The sequence below is a fragment of the Cheilinus undulatus genome, linkage group 8, assembly GCF_018320785.1.
Source record: "Cheilinus undulatus linkage group 8, ASM1832078v1, whole genome shotgun sequence".
Classification (NCBI taxonomy): domain Eukaryota; kingdom Metazoa; phylum Chordata; class Actinopteri; order Labriformes; family Labridae; genus Cheilinus; species Cheilinus undulatus.
The window spans coordinates 1532047-1557322 of record NC_054872.1 but is presented as its reverse complement, the minus strand read 5'-3'; the positions used below and the strand labels follow the sequence as shown (position 1 = coordinate 1557322).

General features: G+C 34.5%; 1 protein-coding gene across 1 annotated transcript in view; it reads left to right on the top strand.

The window, feature by feature from the left end:
- Positions 1-25276, top strand: part of grik2 (glutamate receptor, ionotropic, kainate 2) — a 529835-nt gene that overhangs the window by 325062 nt on the left and 179497 nt on the right. Inside the window, exon 9 of the mRNA XM_041793394.1 lies at positions 5600-5713. Within this exon, the coding sequence (XP_041649328.1) occupies positions 5600-5713 (114 nt within the window). The remainder of the gene's footprint in view (positions 1-5599; positions 5714-25276) is intronic.

Genomic DNA, 25276 nt, shown 5'->3' with positions numbered 1-25276 from the left:
GCAAAAACTGGCAAAAATGGGTCAAAAGGGGAGAGTACACATAAAATGGCAAAAAGTGACAATAAATGAATTACAGTTGGCATAAAATGGTCAGAATAACGGCACAGGCATGGCAAAAATCAGTGCAAAGTGAATGAAACAGGCAAAAGATGCAAAAGGGTGGGAGAAATGGTCAAAGTTGGGAAAAAGTGACATTAAAGGCAAAAGTGGGCCAAAAGCAGTAAAAACGGATTAAAAGTGGCAAAAAATTTCAAGTAAGGGAAAAGGAAATATACAAACAAAAAATTAGGATTGACAAATAAAGCAAAATCTATAACTGTGTGAAACAAACTTGTAATGGATCATTTCTGAGGTCAAAGTTTCCCTTTTTATGGTTTTCTGGGGGAATAAGATTTCACTAAAGAGCCACAGGTTGGTATCACTGCTCTAAAGCATCTGTCAGCCAGAGCAGAGAGCCGTCCAGGACGTGGCTCCTCATTTCATCCACATGTGTGGAGACAGCCTGACAAGCATGTGGCTTGTTTTTGTTTTAATGGATGTCTTTGATTTAACGTTCATTTATGAGTTTCATTAGCATTGAAAGCTAACAGACATGCTAACCTTCTTCTATAGAAGCCTGATGCTGATATCGGAGCCCATCAAACATCTGTGACACATAAACTGTAGATGATAAAAGACTGAACTCCTGTTGTCACTGATCCTAATTTGGCTGAACGTGCCGCCGGTTTGTTTGTTCTGAACTCGTTTGTCTGAACACAAAAGCTGCACATCCAAACATTTTTATATTGAAGTAGTGAGTGATGACGGTAATCAGTCCTCCTTTTGTCTGTCTGTGGAGAGCTCCTTGTTAAATAAACACTGTAAAAGAAAGGGAGTCAGATTCAAAGTCCCTAAATCTTCTTTACAGTGTGATGTAGAACGGCTCCGCTGTTAGAGATTCTTTCTCTGCTCCGTCTCGCTGTCAGGCAGATTTTAGCCTCATCATGTGAATCTGACCATAGTTTCTTTTAAGTTTAATTCTTTTTAATTCAAATGGAAGGTGACAGCGAACTGAACAAACAACATCCAGAGAGCTAAAACACGCTGAGTCTCTGTGATAAATTTAGACTGATTCAAACCCAATCTGTTTGTCCTGTTTCACTGAAGAACACTCTGATATCTGCCCCCGTCTCTGAGAATAAGAACAAACACTGCTGATGATTTATATTTATACAAATAGAGAGCTGACAGGTGAACTTTTATTTACATGAACAGAAAACAGCAGAAATATCTGACAGAAACTGTGATGTGAGCTGTTTGAGTGAGATGAATATTGAAGCTTTGTTTTCTGATAAATGAGCGAGCATCAGGAGCTTAAAACTCAGAAACAGCTGATGGTTAATGAGTGTTGTGGTCACCATGGAGGACAGAGCCGGCGCTGTCAGCATGTGCTGAAGAGAGCACGCCTCTCTCTGTTGTCCATAACGCTCACGATCATCTGGGAGCAGCAGAGTCAAGAGGAGAACAGGTTCAATGTTTTTCAGCCAGCCTAAGGATATTGATGAGGAGACTGCATAATTTAAACCATAACCAATATGACGACAGGAACCAGCTCAGATAAAACTAACTGGAGACGGTTTAAAACATGCAGACAGTTCAGAGACCTGATCTACAGAGAGAAAATAGATAAATAAGGCTTTTATTGAACTTCTGCAGATGTGAGGATGACATGAATGTGTGATTGTTTTCACTCTTCAGCTCGAGCTGTTTTTGATTAAAGCCCAATTCAAAATATGGTGGCCAGGAAGTTTCACACTGACAAGGATCCAAAAAGCTTTGCATGAGCAGGAAGGATGGTTGTACATAGCAACAACAACAACAACAACAACAACAACAACAACAACAACAACGGGTTGTAGAGCTCAGGATGTTCCGCCACCGACATTATGAGCTCCTCTATTGTTTGCTTCGACCTACGAAGCCTGCTATTTCCGGGTTCTCTCCCTCTTTCGATGAAATTGGCTGCTGCCAGGCAGCTGCCGCCAGAAAGTTCAACACGCCGAACTCTGAGTGGCAGGGCAAAATCTGTGCGAGTTCACTTGGGCGGCAATCGCCTCTTGGTCCTACCACCGCGGTTAAACCGCTTCCCGTCTGCCGCCCTTCCCTCATTAAAATGCCGTGCGGTGAGTTGCCGCATGGCGGTATGTAACCAGCTTAAGGGCGGACCAAGACACCAGAGCGGTTTGGACTGCTTTAAACAAACTCTGCTCTGTTTCCCCCGATTGTCCGGTTCATTTGGAGTGGTGTGAAAGCTCACATGAACTCTGGTGCAGACTAAAAACAGGGTCTCGGTCCGCTGTCAAACAGTGTTAATTATGGACGCTATTTTTAATTTTAGTCTCAGTTTTAGTCTTTAAATGAAATGCATTTTAGTTTTAGTCACATTTTAGTCATTTCACCCCTTTTTAGTTTTAGTCTAGTTTTAGTCCATGAAAGTCCTCACATTTTAGTCTTTACTTTTAGTCCAAGCATTTATTTTTTCACCTGAATCTGGCACCAAATCATGGTAGTGTGTTCTCTGCCAAACCTGGGGTCCCTGCTCTCTACAGCTGAGAGGCAGAATAGATACGGATGTGTTGTTTTTGACAGATTTACCCTCTAGTTTTAGTCATCTTGATGAAAACTAAACAAAGTGTTTGTTAGTTTTAGTCATCAGAGATCTATTTTTGTTAGTTTTAGTCATCAGAGATCTATTTTTGTCAGTTTTAGTCATCAGAGATCTATTTTTGTTAGTTTTAGTCATCAGAGATCTATTTTTGTCAGTTTTAGTCATGGAAAAAAAGGATGTTGATGAAGCAGCACCATCACGTGACGCTTCATCATGTGACGAAAGATACAGGAAGTAGCTGAAACATGTAAAGCAGGTAAACAAAACACTCCTGTCTGACTAAAAGAATTGTTACAGTATGTTGACGAACAGTTTTAGTCATAGTTTTAGTTGAAGAAATTAACACCGCTTCCAAACGAACCCTGGTTCGGTTCCTTTGAGCTGTGAAAGCAAAGCGGACCAACTAGTGCACCAAAGGCAGGAAGTGACATAAACAGAATGATGTATGATGATGATATACAGTGCTTAACGAATGTATTAGACCACCCTAACCCTAACCAAAGTGAGGTCTATGCCACAGCTGCCCTAAATTAACAGCATTGGTAATTACCAAAATCATTTTTGATGTTTCTGCGATGGTTAATACACCAATATGTAGAAGCTCTTTAACCCAAATGATATTTTTAATGCTAAAATAGAATTATTATTGTTATCCATGAATTTTCAAATTTACTAAGTTTTAGTGCTTGAATGTTATGCTTGATTCATTTCTGACTTCTCAGAGAAGCCCAGTGAGCCGGCTCAACTTTGGGTGAATTCAGTTTGAAATTCCTCATTCCTGTTCAAGATGGTAAAATGTGGAGAGCTCAGTGAAAATGAAAGAGTCTGCATTAAAGCACTTCATGATGCTGGATGGTCTCTGAGACAGATATGACAGGTGGTCTAATACATCTGTTAAGCACTGTATATGATTTATGCTTGTTTTAATACACTCAAATACATGTCTGTACCTTGCTTGGTTGGTCTGTGTATCCATAGCCACACGTCGTAGTCAGGGCTGATTTTTTCATCTCATGTAAAGAACGACATGCTGGACAGCTCACCGCCTCGCTGGCTGCTCCTTATACCCCAATGCAAGAGCAGAAACCCAAAGACAGCATCAATTCTGTGTTTTTTCATTGTTTATGTGGATAAAAAGACTGGAGGAAGGAGATAGATTTCTGGTTTTGTCTTCTTCAACACCGTATTTTCTTCTTGGTCACATTTTGTTCAGACAACAGCGCCCCACAGTGGGCAGATGTTGTAGGTGTTCAGACGGTTTGGTCCGTTTGACCAAGAGCACTGTGAATGCAAACCAAACCAAAGGAAAGAGCAACAATGCTGTGATTTGTGTTCTAAAACAAACCCAGTCCCCCGGACTATCAGGTGTGAAAACGACCTAAGGCTCAAATTAGAAATAGCTGCCAAAATTAACACTGGTCCTACTCTGGAGCAGGGCCCAAATGCCCCCGTCCCGCCTCCAAACGCTCCGCGGTGACATCACAGCAGTTCGTCATCATTCGGGGTTGGCTGGCAGACATGCTTAAGTAGCACCTGCTGCACCAAACTTAGAAATTACCACTTAAAGAAGAAGAAACTTTGCAGTAGAAACCACGGCCAACTCTTGGACAGTCAAAGACAACAAACAGTGCGTACTGAGGGCAGCTATTCAACGCCATCGACTCAAAGCGCTCCGTCATTAGCTCTAGACGCGCCCTCAAACAGGTAGCTCAGTTGAGGTAGAAAAGCAAATCCCCTGCTGCTTAGGGCTGCTGAAAAATGCATATTAACATAGCCTCTTTTGATATACTCAACTAGGAATTAAGTAAAAGGATGCAAATACATTGAACAACCATCCCACAATCCATTTTGCTGACTGCAGATATTAGCAGCATTAGTTTGAAGGCGGCATAGCTGATTTGCACCAAAAGCTTTCTTGATTATTTTCACAGTTCTCACATTAACTTTGCTTTCCTTGGTCATCTCTGTTCCAATGACTTCAGCTGTACCTGTTTAACATAAACACATGGGTACAAGTGTTTAGACAGCAGTGCTTGGACTACATTATGCTTATTTATTCATTCGCATGTTTAAGTTCTCCCATAATTAGACGTGCGTCTGGTTTACACCGTTTCCCAGGAGTCTCCTCTCTCCAGCTCTCAGTTTAAGATTCATGAGATGATCAGCATAAAGAAAACCTGCTAAGAGCAAGCACAACAATAATATTCTCCAAACACTTCACACCTCAGCGTCCTCACAGGTGCTGCCTCTCTGGGTCTATTGACCTCCGCTCTGAGCGCCAACACCGTCATGAATATTTGAGCCCATTAATAAAAACCCCTTCAGAAGCCCTCCAGCCTCATGGAGCCTGAATTAAGGAGTTGATTTGCAATTACAACGTGGGTTTGGGGCCCTGGTGCAGAGCGTCAGAGGAGCCCTGGGTTTGGTGTTTGTGGTTGCTGGCGGTGGTGCTCTGGGCGGTGAGGTTGAAGGGGAAGGCTCAGGCGTACACTTGAAGAGAGAGGCCTTGAGGCATCATCTGATAGTTTTACCTTCTGCTCCCTCCTCCAGCCGACCCCGTCTTCCTCTGAGTCATCCTCACTGACCCACTGAGAGGCTAGAGGGCCGATCCAGATCCTTGATCATCTCCAACATTATTCCCAGTGGGACTCCTGAATAAAGTGTAGAGGGTTCACATGGCTGTCAGCTGTGTCCTCAGGGTGCTGCATGTTTTTATGTTGGAATACTCCAGAACAGAGAGAGGGGAGAGTTTACAGTGGATGTCCACGCTCTGTGTTTATGTCTGTTTTATTGAGTCTTTGTAGGGTAATAGATGCATCGACACAACATTTGCTTTGCTCTGCCTTTGTACTTCAGTTAGATTTTTATTTTCCTAGATCACCGTAAGGAAACTTCAAAGTTTATATTTTTGTTAATGAAAATATCTACCATGTTTTTTTTAATGTTTTTTAGATTGGAACCTGGGACCCTCCTAGTGGTCTGAACATGACTGACAACCAGAAGGGAAAGACCACGAACGTCTCTGATTCCTTATCCAACCGCTCTCTGGTCGTCTCCACCATTCTGGTAACCTTTCTTTGTTTAACTACACTTTTCTTTGTTTCTGGGTGTTCATGATGGAGTTGCACCACTTGCCTTAAGCTGCTGGCTTCTTGTGTGCATTTGTGACTGAAATGTCCGTCGACACCAGACTGAAAGCTTAGATGAGTAATATCATGTATCTTCTAGTTTTTCACCTGCACAGACCACACAGAGAGGGCTGGCTCAGGATTTATCACAGTTTTGTCTTGAAGCATTTCAGTGTTTGAGGAGACAGCACTCAGTCTGAAGGTGTAGGTACCCTTCATTTACCTCTCCACCTCTCCAGGTCTGGAATGTTTGTGTTCACACTGCCCAAACCAGGACAAACCAGACCAGATCAAACCAGACCAGACCAGACCAGACTAAATCAGACCAAACCAGACCAGACCAGACTAAACCAGACCAAACAAGACCAGACCAGACCAAATCAGACTAAACCAGACCAGATCAGACCAGATCAGACCGGACCAGATCAGACCAGACCAGACCAGACTAAATCAGACTAAACCAGACCAGATCAGACCAGATCAGACCGGACCAGATCAGACCAGACCAGACCAGACCAGACCAGACTAAATCAGACCAGGCCAGACCAGACCAGACTAAATCAGACCAGACCAGACCAGACTAAACCAGACCAAACAAGACCAGACCAGACCAAATCAGATTAAACCAGACCAGATCAGACCAGATCAGACCAGATCAGACCAGACCAGACCAGACCAAATCAAAACCAGACCAGACCAGACTAAATCAGACCAGATCAGACCAGACTAAATCAGACCAGACCAGACCAGATCAGACTAAACCAGACCAAACGAGACCAGATCAGACTAAACCAGACCAGATCAGACCAGATCAGACCAGATCAGACCAGACCAGACCAGACCAGACCAGACCAGACCAGATCAAACCAGACCAGACCAGACCAGACCGGACCAAACAAGACCAGACGAGACTGGACCAAACCAGACCAAACCATCTAAACCAAACCAAACTAATTCAAACCAAACTAAACCATCTACATCAAACAAGACCAAACCGGTTAAAATGAAACCAGCCCAAACCAATTCAAACCAAACCAGACCAAACCAAACCAAACCATACCAAACCAAACCAGACCAGACCAGATCAGATCAGATCATATCAGACCAAACCAGACCAGACCAGACCAGACCAGACCAGACCAGTCTTTGGCCTCAGATTTGCTCACATTCAGGCCCAAGGCAATGTACCCCAGCTGACTTGAAAGCTTTTTTTCTGCTCCAGGTCTTTATCTGTTTTTTCTTGGTTGTTGCTGCTGCAGCTGTTGTTGTTTGCTGTTGACTTATTTCAGCGTAAATCTCCCACCACACATTTGTGTTGCTGAGAAAATGCTTCGTAAACGTTTGACACGTCTTTATTTGCAGGGAATGTAATACATGTGCTGTTTGCTGATAATAAACAGATAAAGAAGATGAAAGGAGCTCTGAAACTTTGAATAAGGTTTATCCAGGCCGTGAGGAACAGAGACAGATGGATAAGTCTTTAACAGATAAATTAGTAACTTAGTCCAGGAGATTTCAGCTGAATAATGCAAAAATTCAGCTTAATTTTACACATTACACACCTGTCTGAGTGAGAAGTAGAAATGTTCATGAAACCTGCTGCAGTTTTTATTTGATTTTAGAATAAACAGTTCATTAACAGTTAGTCTTTCATTGTTAGCATAAACGTAATATTAATTAAATAGATATAACGCACAAATAAAACATTTCATCTCTATCAGTGAAGTCTGACTCATGTCTCTGTAGGGTTTCATATGTACACAGAGGAGAGCTTTATGAAGAGGAGAGCTGATATTCTTCATGTTATACCAGTTGAAATGCTGAGTAGTATCCATGAGCCACAGTGGATGGTGTGTAACAAAGCTAACGTCATGCCCCAGTCATGTGTAAGGACATGCATGTGAACGCTGAGGTCAGCAAAGGTGAACCCACCTGTGCCGATGATGATGGTACAGTCCAGGTGTTAAATTCCTTAGACCAGTGTTACTCAACCCTGCTCAACCAAAGAGCCAACCTGTTGAAAAAACCTTTGCAAGAGCCACAGTCTAATTGTTGAAGAGTGGCAAAAATGGGTTATAGTGGCAATAAAATAAGAAAAAGGTGGCAAAAACGGTCAAAAAGCAGCAAAAAAAAGAGGGTGGGGATGGTTGAATAGGGAAAAACAGGCATCAAAAGACCAAAAAAAGTTTGAAAAGTGGCAAACACTGGGTGAAAGTGACTAAAATGAGTGAAAAGTGGCAGAAATAGACAAAAAACAGCAAAAAGGTGGGAAAAATGGGCAAACATGAGGAAAAAGTAGCATTTACTGGCAAAAGGCAGCTAGAACGAGAAAAAAGTGGCAAAAAGTAGCAAACAAGGGGTTGAATTTGCATATAGCAAAACGCAGAAAAAAGGTTGAAAGTGGCCAAAATGGGCAAAAAATGGCAAAAATTGATTTAAAGTGGCAAAAAGTGATGAAGAGTGACAAAATAGGAGTTGACTAATATTGGCAAAAAGCAGCTAAAAAGGTGGAAAAATGGACAAAATATAGAAAAAGTGGCACTAAATGGTAAAAGGCAGCTTAACTGGGCGAAAAGTGGGGAAAAAATGGCAAAAAAGGGGGAAAAGACTGCAAATAGCAAAAAGCCAGGATAAAAGTGTCAAAAACTGGTTTGATAAGTGGAAAAAAACTGCAAATAAGGGCAACAGAAATATACAAACAAAAAGGAGTTGGCTATTAAATTTTGACAATTTAAGCCGACTGTATAATTGTGGGATAGATAATTTCTGAGGTCAAAGTTTTGTTTTTGTTAAGGCTTTCTGGGCATAAAGAGCCACAAATCATCACAAAAGAGCCACACGTTGAGTTTCACTGCTCTAATATTAGTCCCTAGCTACTATAGAAAAGGTCAGTTCATCAGTTCATACCGAAACCTAGAGATATTCTAACGCCTACTACTGCTGCCACAAAATCTGAGTTAGAGGGGGTTATATAAACACTGACAACATACAGTCGCTAGAAAAAAGTATGTAAACCCTTTGAGAATTCTTGGATTTCTGCAAAAATTGGTCATCAAATGTGCTCCGATCTTCATCTAATTCACAACAATAGACAAACACAGTCTGCTTTAACTAATACTGCACAAAAAATGATATGTTTTCATGTTTTTATTGAACAAAACATGTAAACATTCACAGTGCAGGGTGGAAAAAGTATGTGAACCCCTAGGCTAATGACTGGTTGACCCTCCGTTGGCAGCAATAACCTCAACCAACGTTTCCTGTAGTTCAGATCAGACCTGCACAACGGTCAGGAGGAATTTTGGACCATTCCTCTTTACAAAACTGTTTCAGTTCAGCCATATTCTTGAGATGTCTGGTGTGGATCACTCTCTTGAGGTCATGCCACAGCATCTCAATCGAGTTGAGGTCAGGACTCTGACTGGGCCACTCCAGAAGGCGTATTTTCTTCTTTTGAAGCCATTCTGTTGTTGATTTACTTCTATGCTTTGGGTCGTTGTCCTGTTGTATCATCCATCCTCTGTTGAGCTTCAGTTGGTGGACAGATGGTCTTAAGTTTTCATGTAAAATGTCTAGATAAAATTGGGAATTCATTTTTCCATCAATGACAGCAATCCGTCCAGGCCCTGAGGCAGCAAAGCAGCCCCAAACCATGATGGCCCCTCCACCATATTTCACAGTTGGGATGAGGTTTTGATGTTGGTGTGCTGTGCCTTTTTTTCTCCACACATAGTGTTGTGTGTTCCTTCCAAACAACTCAATTTTGGTTTCAGCTATGGACAGAATATTTTGCCAGTAGTGCTGTGGAACATCCAGGTGCTCTTTTGCAAACTTCAAATGTGCAGCAATGTTTTTTTTGGACAGCAGTGGCTTCCTCCGTGGTGTCCTCCCATGAACTCCATTCTTGTTTAATGTTTTACTTATTGTAGATTTGTCAACACAAATGTTGGCATGTGCCAGAGATGTCTGTAAGTCTTTAGCTGACACTCTAGGATTCTTCTTCACCTCATTGAGCATTCTGTGCTGTGCTCTTGCAGTCATCTTTGCAGGACGACCACACCTAGGGAGAGTAGCAACAGTGCTGAACCTTCTCCATTTGTAGACAGTCTGTCTTACCGTGGACACATGAACATCAAGGCTTTTAGAGATACTTTTGTAACCCTTTCCGTCTTCATGCAAGTCAACAATTCTTGATCGTAGGTCTTCTGAGAGCTCTTTTGTGCCAGGCATGGTTCACATCAGGCAATGCTTCTTGAGAACAGCAAATTCAACACTGTTGTTTGTTTTTTATAGGGCAGGGCAGCTTTAACCAACACATCCAATCTCATCACATCGATTGGACTCCAGGTTGGCTGACTCCTGGCTCCAATTAGCTCTTGGAGAAGTCATTAGCCTAGGGTTCACATACTTTTTCCACCCTGCACTGTGAATGTTTACATGTTTTGTTCAATAAAAACATGAAAACGTATCGTTTTTTGCATGGTATTAGTTAAAGCAGACTGTATTTGTCTATTGTTGTGAATTAGATGAAGATCAGAACACATTTGATGACACATTTGATGATCTCAAAGGGTTCACATACTTTTTTCTAGCGACTGTAATACAATACAATAAGAAAAAAAGTGGCATTTACTGGAAAAAGGCAGCTTAAATGGCCAAACAAGTGGCAAAAAGTAGCAAAAAGGGGGTGAATTTGCATATATAAGAAAGCAGAAAAAAGTGGCCAAAACAGGATAAAAGTGGCAAAAAGGGATTTAAATTGGCATTAAAATTATTTAAAGGTGTCAAAAATGGGTGAAAGGGGCAAAAATGGTGAGGAGTGACAAAAAATGAGTTGACTTAAATTGGCAAAAATCCAATTTTTTTTAGGTTGCCTGGGGGCATGAAGAGCCTCAAATCATCACAAAAGAGCCACACGTTAAGTTTCACTACCTCAGATAGGACCATGCAGCGGTCTAAGCAGAAGCAGATCATGGAACGCTCATTACGACCAGAGACAACTTGGGGCTTGACTTGGACTTTCAAAAATGACTTGTGTTTATCTCTGGTCTTAATTTTCCTTTAAGGTCAGAGGAATGGGGGGGCAGGTGTTCAGGTTCAAGTCTTTCTGACTCTACCCTCTGTCCTCCTCTCTGAATAATGGCAGAAAATGCCCAAAGATTTATCTTAAAAAAGGCAAGACTAAGCAGGATCGTTGAGTTGACTTTAGATTATATTCACCTCAGAGTGATTGTTGTGTCTCCTGTAATAGCTGTTATAGCTCCAGACTTTTCTAGAAGCATTCTATCAGGATCTGGACTGATGGCACTGAACATCATATTTCTGTGAGCCTGGCGCTGCCTGTGACGTCACATGACCGTCTAGAGCTGCAGTCCAGTTTCAGCCAAAGTTTAGAATGATCACATGAATGCATTTCAATACTTTAGCTGAAATGCTGAAAATACTCAAGTACCTTCATACTGGAAGACTGAGACCTGGTGTGGTATTTCACCATGTCCTTCACTCTCTAATAAATTCTGGAAATGACTGTACAGCCAGTTTCTGCAGTATGCATGCTTGATAAATGAGGGCCATTCACTCTGCTGTGAGATCCTCATGTGAAACCACTGAAACCTCATTTTAGACTCAGTTAGTCTTGATCCAAAGTCCAGTATCAGTTCTCCCAGTGTGCACTGGCTACGCTAGAAGTCACAGAATCAATCATTTTTATGTCGTTCTTTCAAAGACTGACCTTTAGGACAGATGACTGAAGAATCCCTACAGAGGTGGATTTTTACTGAGTCTCAGACGAGATCAGCCGTGAAGAATCAGGCAGTCTCCAAGCACATGCATGCAAACATAACACCTGAGACGAGTGGATGAAGATAAGGTGAATGAAAGAGTCATTTAGAGAGTTTGTAGTGAAGTCAGTGTTTTTCTCATTACACTCAGTAATATGATGGGAGCTGCAGACAATAGTGGCTTCCCTCATTGTTTAAAATCGCTCATTTGAGTCGTGCTAATAAGGTTTTTGTTCAAAAGTAATCCACAGATCCACTGAGTGAGCAGAAACCTTCTCTCTGCACTTTACTAATCTTATCTTCAAGCATTTCTTAGTAATGAGGTCTGTAAATATTCTAACAGCTTCCTCCTGCTGCCATTTTGGGCCAACAAAGTGCAAATTAAATGTTGCAGCTTTAAATGTCTGTTTATAGCCAAATCAAATTGTAATGGTGCTTTATGTGGGACCAATTATAGAAGGCTAGAGGAGCTCTCAGCCATAACAGACTCCCTCCAAAGATGTCATTATTTTTAAGCTTTTCCTCTTGAAAAATCCTTCAGTGCTTTGCCTGAGCTGCCCTTTCAGTTCAGAGCACTTTCTGGGGATGCAGCTCTCCGCCTCAGCAGAAGCAGAGTACCCCAAAGCACTGCACTCCCAAATTACCAGTTGACTTCACCACCACTGAGGGCTCCAATTTGGTGGGGGGAGCAGGCTCGGGCAGGCAAAATTGACTGATTGATTGTCCAATAAGATTTCATGGTTAGCGGCTCTTCCTCCTATCGACCCATTCATCCCGTATATTGTGTTGTTTACTCTCCTGCCAAAAAACAAGGAAGTCAAAGAGAACTTTGAGAAGAAACAAAATTAAAAACTTCTGGTCCATATCCAGCTGCAGGGTTTTTCTCCAAGCGTCTTCAGAAGGGATACTCACTGATCTGAGTTTAGCTCTGCTCCACTCTTTCTGCTGCTTTAGCTTACAAAGAAAATTTAATTTGATGCTTTATTTCCATTCCTTGAGTCTTCATTGTGTCATTTTTTTTTGCATGAATGTCAGCCAAACCACAACATAATTGACATAAATTACTTCAAGGACCCAAAGTGCACAGCGGCTTAGAGAGTTGAACCAAGGTAACATCCTCATGGTGTTTCATAAAGCTCTGCTCCGTTGCCATGGAGATGGATCTGTTGACATGCAGGCGTCGTAGCTGTTACGGTCTGAATCTGTGGAGGGCTTCTGTTCATGCTGACTGGCTCATTAAAGAATCAAAGCTCATTTTCAACCTTGGGGATTTGCTGGTTAAAATAAAGGAGACAAATCAAGGTCTGGTTTTGGCCTTTTATGGAGCATTCACTTAAAGCTCCTGAGGAAAGGCGCTAAAACTCATCGTGCTCTGTTTCAGCTGTCAAACTCAGTAGTCTAAGGTAAAGACATCAGTATTTATATAAACTCAACAGTCTAAGATTAGACATCAGTATTTATATAAACTCAACAGTCTAAGGTAAAGACATCAGTATTTATATAAACTCAACAGTCTAAGGTAAAGACACCAGTATTTATATAAACTCAACAGTCTAAGGTAAAGACATCAGTATTTATATAAACTCAACAGTCTAAGGTAAAGACATCAGTATTTATATAAACTCAACAGTCTAAGGTAAAGACATCAGTATTTATATAAACTCAACAGTCTAAGATTAGACATCAGTATTTATATAAACTCAACAGTCTAAGGTAAAGACATCAGTATTTATATAAACTCAACAGTCTAAGATTAGACATCAGTATTTATATAAACTCAACAGTCTAAGGTAAAGACATCAGTATTTATATAAACTCAACAGTCTAAGATTAGACATCAGTATTTATATAAACTCAACAGTCTAAGATTAGACATCAGTATTTATATAAACTCAACAGTCTAAGGTAAAGACATCAGTATTTATATAAACTCAACAGTCTAAGATTAGACATCAGTATTTATATAAACTCAACAGTCTAAGATTAGACATCAGTATTTATATAAACTCAACAGTCTAAGGTAAAGACATCAGTATTTATATAAACTCAACAGTCTAAGATTAGACATCAGTATTTATATAAACTCAACAGTCTAAGGTAAAGACATCAGTATTTATATAAACTCAACAGTCTAAGATTAGACATCAGTATTTATATAAACTCAACAGTCTAAGATTAGACATCAGTATTTATATAAACTCAACAGTCTAAGGTAAAGACATCAGTATTTATATAAACTCAACAGTCTAAGGTAAAGACATCAGTATTTATATAAACTCAACAGTCTAAGGTAAAGACATCAGTATTTATATAAACTCAACAGTCTAAGGTAAAGACATCAGTATTTATATAAACTCAACAGTCTAAGATTAGACATCAGTATTTATATAAACTCAACAGTCTAAGATTAGACATCAGTATTTATATAAACTCAACAGTCTAAGGTAAAGACATCAGTATTTATATAAACTCAACAGTCTAAGATTAGACATCAGTATTTATATTAACTCAACAGTCTAAGATTAGACATCAGTATTTATATAAACTCAACAGTCTAAGGTAAAGACATCAGTATTTATATAAACTCAACAGTCTAAGATTAGACATCAGTATCTATATAAACACAACAGTCTAAGATTAGACATCAGTATTTATATAAACTCAACAGTCTAAGATTAGACATCAGTATTTATATTAACTCAACAGTCTAAGATTAGACATCAGTATTTATATAAACTCAACAGTCTAAGGTAAAGACATCAGTATTTATATAAACTCAACAGTCTAAGATTAGACATCAGTATTTATATAAACTCAACAGTCTAAGATTAGACATCAGTATTTATATAAACTCAACAGTCTAAGGTAAAGACATCAGTATTTATATAAACTCAACAGTCTAAGATTAGACATCAGTATTTATATTAACTCAACAGTCTAAGATTAGACATCAGTATTTATATAAACTCAACAGTCTAAGATTAGACATCAGTATTTATATTAACTCAACAGTCTAAGGTAAAGACATCAGTATTTATATAAACTCAACAGTCTAAGGTAAAGACATCAGTATTTATATAAACTCAACAGTCTAAGATTAGACATCAGTATTTATATAAACTCAACAGTCTAAGATTAGACATCAGTATTTATATAAACTCAACACTCTAAGATTAGACATCAGTATTTATATCAACTCAACAGTCTAAGATTAGACATCAGTATTTATATAAACTCAACAGTCTAAGATTAGACATCAGTATTTATATAAACTCAACAGTCTAAGATTAGACATCAGTATTTATATAAACTCAACAGTCTAAGATTAGACATCAGTATTTATATTAACTCAACAGTCTAAGATTAGACATCAGTATTTATATTAACTCAACAGTCTAAGGTAAAGACATCAGTATTTATATAAACTCAACAGTCTAAGGTAAAGACATCAGTATTTATATAAACTCAACAGTCTAAGATTAGACATCAGTATTTATATAAACTCAACAGTCTAAGATTAGACATCAGTATTTATATAAACTCAACAGTCTAAGATTAGACATCAGTATTTATATAAACTCAACAGTCTAAGATTAGACATCAGTATTATTTAAACTCAACAGTCTAAGATTAGACATCAGTATTTATATAAACTCAACAGTCTAAGGTAAAGACATCAGTATTTATATAAACTCAACAGTCTAAGATTAGACATCAGTATTTATATAAACTCAACACTCTAAGATTAGACATCAGTATTTATATAAACTCAACAGTCTAAAATTAGACATCAGTATTTATATAAACTCAACACTCTAAGATTAGACATCAGTATTTATATAAACTCAACAGTCTAAGATTAGACATCAGTATTTATATAAACTCAACAGTCTAAGATTAGACATCAGTATTATTTAAACTCAACAGTCTAAGATTAGACATCAGTATTTATATAAACTCAACAGTCTAAGATTAGACATCAGTATTTATATAAACTCAACAGTCTAAGATTAGACATCAGTATTTATATAAACTCAACAGTCTAAGGTAAAGACATCAGTATTTATATAAACTCAACAGTCTAAGGTAAAGACATCAGTATTTATATAAACTCAACAGTCTAAGATTAGACATCAGTATCTATATAAACTCAACAGTCTAAGATTAGACATCAGTATCTATATAAACACAACAGTCTAAGATTAGACATCAGTATTTATATAAACTCAACAGTCTAAGATTAGACATCAGTATTTATATAAACTCAACAGTCTAAGGTAAAGACATCAGTATTTATATAAACTCAACAGTCTAAGATTAGACATCAGTATTTATATAAACTCAACAGTCTAAGATTAGACATCAGTATTTATATAAACTCAACAGTCTAAGATTAGACATCAGTATTTATATAAACTCAACAGTCTAAGATTAGACATCAGTATCTATATAAACACAACAGTCTAAGATTAGACATCAGTATTTATATAAACTCAACAGTCTAAGGTAAAGACATCAGTATTTATATAAACTCAACAGTCTAAGATTAGACATCAGTATTTATATAAACTCAACAGTCTAAGATTAGACATCAGTATTTATATAAACTCAACAGTCTAAGATTAGACATCAGTATTTATATAAACTCAACAGTCTAAGATTAGACATCAGTATTTATATAAACTCAACAGTCTAAGATTAGACATTAGTATTTATATAAACTCAACAGTCTAAGATTAGACATCAGTATTTATATAAACTCAACAGTCTAAGGTAAAGACATCAGTATTTATATAAACTCAACAGTCTAAGATTAGACATCAGTATTTATATAAACTCAACAGTCTAAGATTAGACATTAGTATTTATATAAACTCAACAGTCTAAGATTAGACATCAGTATTTATATAAACTCAACAGTCTAAGGTAAAGACATCAGTATTTATATAAACTCAAAAGTCTGAGGTAAAGACATCAGTATTTATATAAACTCAACAGTCTAAGATTAGACATTAGTATTTATATAAACTCAACAGTCTAAGATTAGACATCAGTATTTATATAAACTCAACAGTCTAAGGTAAAGACATCAGTATTTATATAAACTCAAAAGTCTGAGGTAAAGACATCAGTATTTATATAAACTCAACAGTCTAAGATTAGACATTAGTATTTATATAAACTCAACAGTCTAAGATTAGACATCAGTATTTATATAAACTCAACAGTCTAAGGTAAAGACATCAGTATTTATATAAACTCAAAAGTCTGAGGTAAAGACATCAGTATTTATATAAACTCAACAGTCTAAGATTAGACATCAGTATTTATATAAACTCAACAGTCTAAGATTAGACATCAGTATTTATATAAACTCAACAGTCTAAGATTAGACATCAGTATTTATATAAACTCAACAGTCTAAGATTAGACATCAGTATTTATATAAACTCAACAGTCTAAGATTAGACATCAGTATTTATATTAACTCAACAGTCTAAGATTAGACATCAGTATTTATATTAACTCAACAGTCTAAGGTAAAGACATCAGTATTTATATAAACTCAACAGTCTAAGGTAAAGACATCAGTATTTATATAAACTCAACAGTCTAAGATTAGACATCAGTATTTATATAAACTCAACAGTCTAAGATTAGACATCAGTATTTATATAAACTCAACACTCTAAGATTAGACATCAGTATTTATATCAACTCAACAGTCTAAGATTAGACATCAGTATTTATATAAACTCAACAGTCTAAGATTAGACATCAGTATTTATATAAACTCAACACTCTAAGATTAGACATCAGTATTTATATAAACTCAACAGTCTAAGATTAGACATCAGTATTTATATAAACTCAACACTCTAAGATTAGACATCAGTATTTATATAAACTCAACAGTCTAAGATTAGACATCAGTATTTATATAAACTCAACAGTCTAAGATTAGACATCAGTATTATTTAAACTCAACAGTCTAAGATTAGACATCAGTATTTATATAAACTCAACAGTCTAAGATTAGACATCAGTATTTATATAAACTCAACAGTCTAAGATTAGACATCAGTATTTATATAAACTCAACAGTCTAAGATTAGACATCAGTATTTATATAAACTCAACAGTCTAAGATTAGACATCAGTATTTATATAAACTCAACAGTCTAAGATTAGACATCAGTATTTATATAAACTCAACAGTCTAAGGTAAAGACATCAGTATTTATATAAACTCAACAGTCTAAGATTAGACATCAGTATTTATATAAACTCAACAGTCTAAGGTAAAGACATCAGTATTTATATAAACTCAACAGTCTAAGATTAGACATCAGTATTTATTTAAACTCAACAGTCTAAGGTAAAGACATCAGTATTTATATAAACTCAACAGTCTAAGATTAGACATCAGTATTTATATAAACTCAACAGTCTAAGATTAGACATCAGAATTTATATAAACACAACAGTCTAAGATTAGACATCAGTATTTATATAAACTCAACAGTCTAAGATTAGACATCAGTATTTATATAAACTCAACAGTCTAAGGTAAAGACATCAGTATTTATATAAACTCAACAGTCTAAGATTAGACATCAGTATTTATATAAACTCAACAGTCTAAGATTAGACATCAGTATTTATATAAACTCAACAGTCTAAGGTAAAGACATCAGTATTTATATAAACTCAACAGTCTAAGATTAGACATCAGTATTTATATAAACTCAACAGTCTAAGATTAGACATTAGTATTTATATAAACTCAACAGTCTAAGATTAGACATTAGTATTTATATAAACTCAACAGTCTAAGATTAGACATTAGTATTTATATAAACTCAACAGTCTAAGATTAGACATCAGTATTTATATAAACTCAACAGTCTAAGGTAAAGACATCAGTATTTATATAAACTCAACAGTCTAAGATTAGACATTAGTATTTATATAAACTCAACAGTCTAAGATTAGACATTAGTATTTATATAAACTCAACAGTCTAAGATTAGACATTAGTATTTATATAAACTCAACAGTCTAAGATTAGACATCAGTATTTATATAAACTCAACAGTCTAAGATTAGACATCAGTATTTATATAAACTCAACAGTCTAAGATTAGACATTAGTATTTATATAAACTCAACAGTCTAAGATTAGACATCAGTATTTATATAAACTCAACAGTCTAAGATTAGACATCAGTATTTATATAAACTCAACAGTCTAAGATTAGACATTAGTATTTATATAAACTCAACAGTCTAAGATTAGACATCAGTATTTATATAAACTCAACAGTCTAAGATTAGACATCAGTATTTATATAAACTCAACAGTCTAAGGTAAAGACATCAGTATTTATATAAACTCAAAAGTCTAAGGTAAAGACATCAGTATTTATATAAACTCAAAAGTCTAAGGTAAAGACATCAGTATTTATATAAACTCAACAGTCTAAGATTAGACATCAGTATTTATATAAACTCAACAGTCTAAGATTAGACATCAGTATTTATATAAACTCAACAGTCTAAGATTAGACATCAGTATTTATATAAACTCAACAGTCTAAGGTAAAGACATCAGTATTTATATAAACTCAACAGTCTAAGGTAAAGACATCAGTATTTATATAAACTCAAAAGTCTAAGGTAAAGACATCAGTATTTATATAAACTCAACAGTCTAAGGTAAAGACATCAGTATTTATATAAACTCAACAGTCTAAGATTAGACATCAGTATCTATATAAACACAACAGTCTAAGATTAGACATCAGTATTTATATAAACTCAACAGTCTAAGATTAGACATCAGTATTTATATTAACTCAACAGTCTAAGATTAGACATCAGTATTTATATAAACTCAACAGTCTAAGGTAAAGACATCAGTATTTATATAAACTCAACAGTCTAAGATTAGACATCAGTATTTATATAAACTCAACAGTCTAAGATTAGACATCAGTATTTATATAAACTCAACAGTCTAAGGTAAAGACATCAGTATTTATATAAACTCAACAGTCTAAGATTAGACATCAGTATTTATATTAACTCAACAGTCTAAGATTAGACATCAGTATTTATAAACTCAAAAGTGTAAGTTAAAGACATCAGTATTTATATAAACTCAACAGTCTAAGATTAGACATCAGTATTTATATAAACTCAACAGTCTAAGATTAGACATCAGTATTTATATAAACTCAACAGTCTAAGGTAAAGACATCAGTATTTATATAAACTCAACAGTCTAAGATTAGACATCAGTATTTATATAAACTCAACAGTCTAAGATTAGACATCAGTATTTATATAAACTCAACAGTCTAAGATTAGACATCAGTATTTATATAAACTCAACAGTCTAAGATTAGACATCAGTATTTATATCAACTCAACAGTCTAAGATTAGACATCAGTATTTATATAAACTCAACAGTCTAAGATTAGACATCAGTATTTATATAAACTCAACAGTCTAAGATTAGACATCAGTATTTATATAAACTCAACAGTCTAAGATTAGACATCAGTATTTATATAAACTCAACAGTCTAAGATTAGACATCAGTATTATTTAAACTCAACAGTCTAAGATTAGACATCAGTATTTATATAAACTCAACAGTCTAAGATTAGACATCAGTATTTATATAAACTCAACAGTCTAAGATTAGACATCAGTATTTATATAAACTCAACACTCTAAGATTAGACATCAGTATTTATATAAACTCAACAGTCTAAAATTAGACATCAGTATTTATATAAACTCAACACTCTAAGATTAGACATCAGTATTTATATAAACTCAACAGTCTAAGATTAGACATCAGTATTTATATAAACTCAACAGTCTAAGATTAGACATCAGTATTATTTAAACTCAACAGTCTAAGATTAGACATCAGTATTTATATAAACTCAACAGTCTAAGATTAGACATCAGTATTTATATAAACTCAACAGTCTAAGATTAGACATCAGTATTTATATAAACTCAACAGTCTAAGGTAAAGACATCAGTATTTATATAAACTCAACAGTCTAAGGTAAAGACATCAGTATTTATATAAACTCAACAGTCTAAGATTAGACATCAGTATCTATATAAACTCAACAGTCTAAGATTAGACATCAGTATCTATATAAACACAACAGTCTAAGATTAGACATCAGTATTTATATAAACTCAACAGTCTAAGATTAGACATCAGTATTTATATAAACTCAACAGTCTAAGGTAAAGACATCAGTATTTATATAAACTCAACAGTCTAAGATTAGACATCAGTATTTATATAAACTCAACAGTCTAAGATTAGACATCAGTATTTATATAAACTCAACAGTCTAAGATTAGACATCAGTATTTATATAAACTCAACAGTCTAAGATTAGACATCAGTATCTATATAAACACAACAGTCTAAGATTAGACATCAGTATTTATATAAACTCAACAGTCTAAGGTAAAGACATCAGTATTTATATAAACTCAACAGTCTAAGATTAGACATCAGTATTTATATAAACTCAACAGTCTAAGATTAGACATCAGTATTTATATCAACTCAACAGTCTAAGATTAGACATCAGTATTTATATAAACTCAACAGTCTAAGATTAGACATCAGTATTTATATAAACTCAACAGTCTAAGATTAGACATTAGTATTTATATAAACTCAACAGTCTAAGATTAGACATCAGTATTTATATAAACTCAACAGTCTAAGGTAAAGACATCAGTATTTATATAAACTCAAAAGTCTGAGGTAAAGACATCAGTATTTATATAAACTCAACAGTCTAAGATTAGACATTAGTATTTATATAAACTCAACAGTCTAAGATTAGACATCAGTATTTATATAAACTCAACAGTCTAAGGTAAAGACATCAGTATTTATATAAACTCAACAGTCTAAGGTAAAGACATCAGTATTTATATAAACTCAACAGTCTAAGGTAAAGACATCAGTATTTATATAAACTCAACAGTCTAAGGTAAAGACATCAGTATTTATATAAACTCAACAGTCTAAGATTAGACATCAGTATTTATATAAACTCAACAGTCTAAGATTAGACATCAGTATTTATATAAACTCAACAGTCTAAGGTAAAGACATCAGTATTTATATAAACTCAACAGTCTAAGATTAGACATCAGTATTTATATTAACTCAACAGTCTAAGATTAGACATCAGTATTTATATAAACTCAACAGTCTAAGGTAAAGACATCAGTATTTATATAAACTCAACAGTCTAAGATTAGACATCAGTATCTATATAAACACAACAGTCTAAGATTAGACATCAGTATTTATATAAACTCAACAGTCTAAGATTAGACATCAGTATTTATATTAACTCAACAGTCTAAGATTAGACATCAGTATTTATATAAACTCAACAGTCTAAGGTAAAGACATCAGTATTTATATAAACTCAACAGTCTAAGATTAGACATCAGTATTTATATAAACTCAACAGTCTAAGATTAGACATCAGTATTTATATAAACTCAACAGTCTAAGGTAAAGACATCAGTATTTATATAAACTCAACAGTCTAAGATTAGACATCAGTATTTATATTAACTCAACAGTCTAAGATTAGACATCAGTATTTATATAAACTCAACAGTCTAAGATTAGACATCAGTATTTATATTAACTCAACAGTCTAAGGTAAAGACATCAGTATTTATATAAACTCAACAGTCTAAGGTAAAGACATCAGTATTTATATAAACTCAACAGTCTAAGATTAGACATCAGTATTTATATAAACTCAACAGTCTAAGATTAGACATCAGTATTTATATAAACTCAACACTCTAAGATTAGACATCAGTATTTATATCAACTCAACAGTCTAAGATTAGACATCAGTATTTATATAAACTCAACAGTCTAAGATTAGACATCAGTATTTATATAAACTCAACAGTCTAAGATTAGACATCAGTATTTATATAAACTCAACAGTCTAAGATTAGACATCAGTATTTATATTAACTCAACAGTCTAAGATTAGACATCAGTATTTATATTAACTCAACAGTCTAAGGTAAAGACATCAGTATTTATATAAACTCAACAGTCTAAGGTAAAGACATCAGTATTTATATAAACTCAACAGTCTAAGATTAGACATCAGTATTTATATAAACTCAACAGTCTAAGATTAGACATCAGTATTTATATAAACTCAACACTCTAAGATTAGACATCAGTATTTATATCAACTCAACAGTCTAAGATTAGACATCAGTATTTATATAAACTCAACAGTCTAAGATTAGACATCAGTATTTATATAAACTCAACAGTCTAAGATTAGACATCAGTATTTATATAAACTCAACAGTCTAAGATTAGACATCAGTATTTATATAAACTCAACAGTCTAAGATTAGACATCAGTATTATTTAAACTCAACAGTCTAAGATTAGACATCAGTATTTATATAAACTCAACAGTCTAAGGTAAAGACATCAGTATTTATATAAACTCAACAGTCTAAGATTAGACATCAGTATTTATATAAACTCAACACTCTAAGATTAGACATCAGTATTTATATAAACTCAACAGTCTAAAATTAGACATCAGTATTTATATAAACTCAACACTCTAAGATTAGACATCAGTATTTATATAAACTCAACAGTCTAAGATTAGACATCAGTATTTATATAAACTCAACAGTCTAAGATTAGACATCAGTATTATTTAAACTCAACAGTCTAAGATTAGACATCAGTATTTATATAAACTCAACAGTCTAAGATTAGACATCAGTATTTATATAAACTCAACAGTCTAAGATTAGACATCAGTATTTATATAAACTCAACAGTCTAAGGTAAAGACATCAGTATTTATATAAACTCAACAGTCTAAGGTAAAGACATCAGTATTTATATAAACTCAACAGTCTAAGATTAGACATCAGTATCTATATAAACTCAACAGTCTAAGATTAGACATCAGTATCTATATAAACACAACAGTCTAAGATTAGACATCAGTATTTATATAAACTCAACAGTCTAAGATTAGACATCAGTATTTATATAAACTCAACAGTCTAAGGTAAAGACATCAGTATTTATATAAACTCAACAGTCTAAGATTAGACATCAGTATTTATATAAACTCAACAGTCTAAGATTAGACATCAGTATTTATATAAACTCAACAGTCTAAGATTAGACATCAGTATTTATATAAACTCAACAGTCTAAGATTAGACATCAGTATCTATATAAACACAACAGTCTAAGATTAGACATCAGTATTTATATAAACTCAACAGTCTAAGGTAAAGACATCAGTATTTATATAAACTCAACAGTCTAAGATTAGACATCAGTATTTATATAAACTCAACAGTCTAAGATTAGACATCAGTATTTATATAAACTCAACAGTCTAAGATTAGACATCAGTATTTATATAAACTCAACAGTCTAAGATTAGACATCAGTATTTATATAAACTCAACAGTCTAAGATTAGACATTAGTATTTATATAAACTCAACAGTCTAAGATTAGACATCAGTATTTATATAAACTCAACAGTCTAAGGTAAAGACATCAGTATTTATATAAACTCAACAGTCTAAGATTAGACATCAGTATTTATATAAACTCAACAGTCTAAGATTAGACATTAGTATTTATATAAACTCAACAGTCTAAGATTAGACATCAGTATTTATATAAACTCAACAGTCTAAGGTAAAGACATCAGTATTTATATAAACTCAAAAGTCTGAGGTAAAGACATCAGTATTTATATAAACTCAACAGTCTAAGATTAGACATTAGTATTTATATAAACTCAACAGTCTAAGATTAGACATCAGTATTTATATAAACTCAACAGTCTAAGGTAAAGACATCAGTATTTATATAAACTCAAAAGTCTGAGGTAAAGACATCAGTATTTATATAAACTCAACAGTCTAAGATTAGACATTAGTATTTATATAAACTCAACAGTCTAAGATTAGACATCAGTATTTATATAAACTCAACAGTCTAAGGTAAAGACATCAGTATTTATATAAACTCAAAAGTCTGAGGTAAAGACATCAGTATTTATATAAACTCAACAGTCTAAGATTAGACATCAGTATTTATATAAACTCAACAGTCTAAGATTAGACATCAGTATTTATATAAACTCAACAGTCTAAGATTAGACATCAGTATTTATATAAACTCAACAGTCTAAGATTAGACATCAGTATTTATATAAACTCAACAGTCTAAGATTAGACATCAGTATTTATATTAACTCAACAGTCTAAGATTAGACATCAGTATTTATATTAACTCAACAGTCTAAGGTAAAGACATCAGTATTTATATAAACTCAACAGTCTAAGGTAAAGACATCAGTATTTATATAAACTCAACAGTCTAAGATTAGACATCAGTATTTATATAAACTCAACAGTCTAAGATTAGACATCAGTATTTATATAAACTCAACACTCTAAGATTAGACATCAGTATTTATATCAACTCAACAGTCTAAGATTAGACATCAGTATTTATATAAACTCAACAGTCTAAGATTAGACATCAGTATTTATATAAACTCAACACTCTAAGATTAGACATCAGTATTTATATAAACTCAACAGTCTAAGATTAG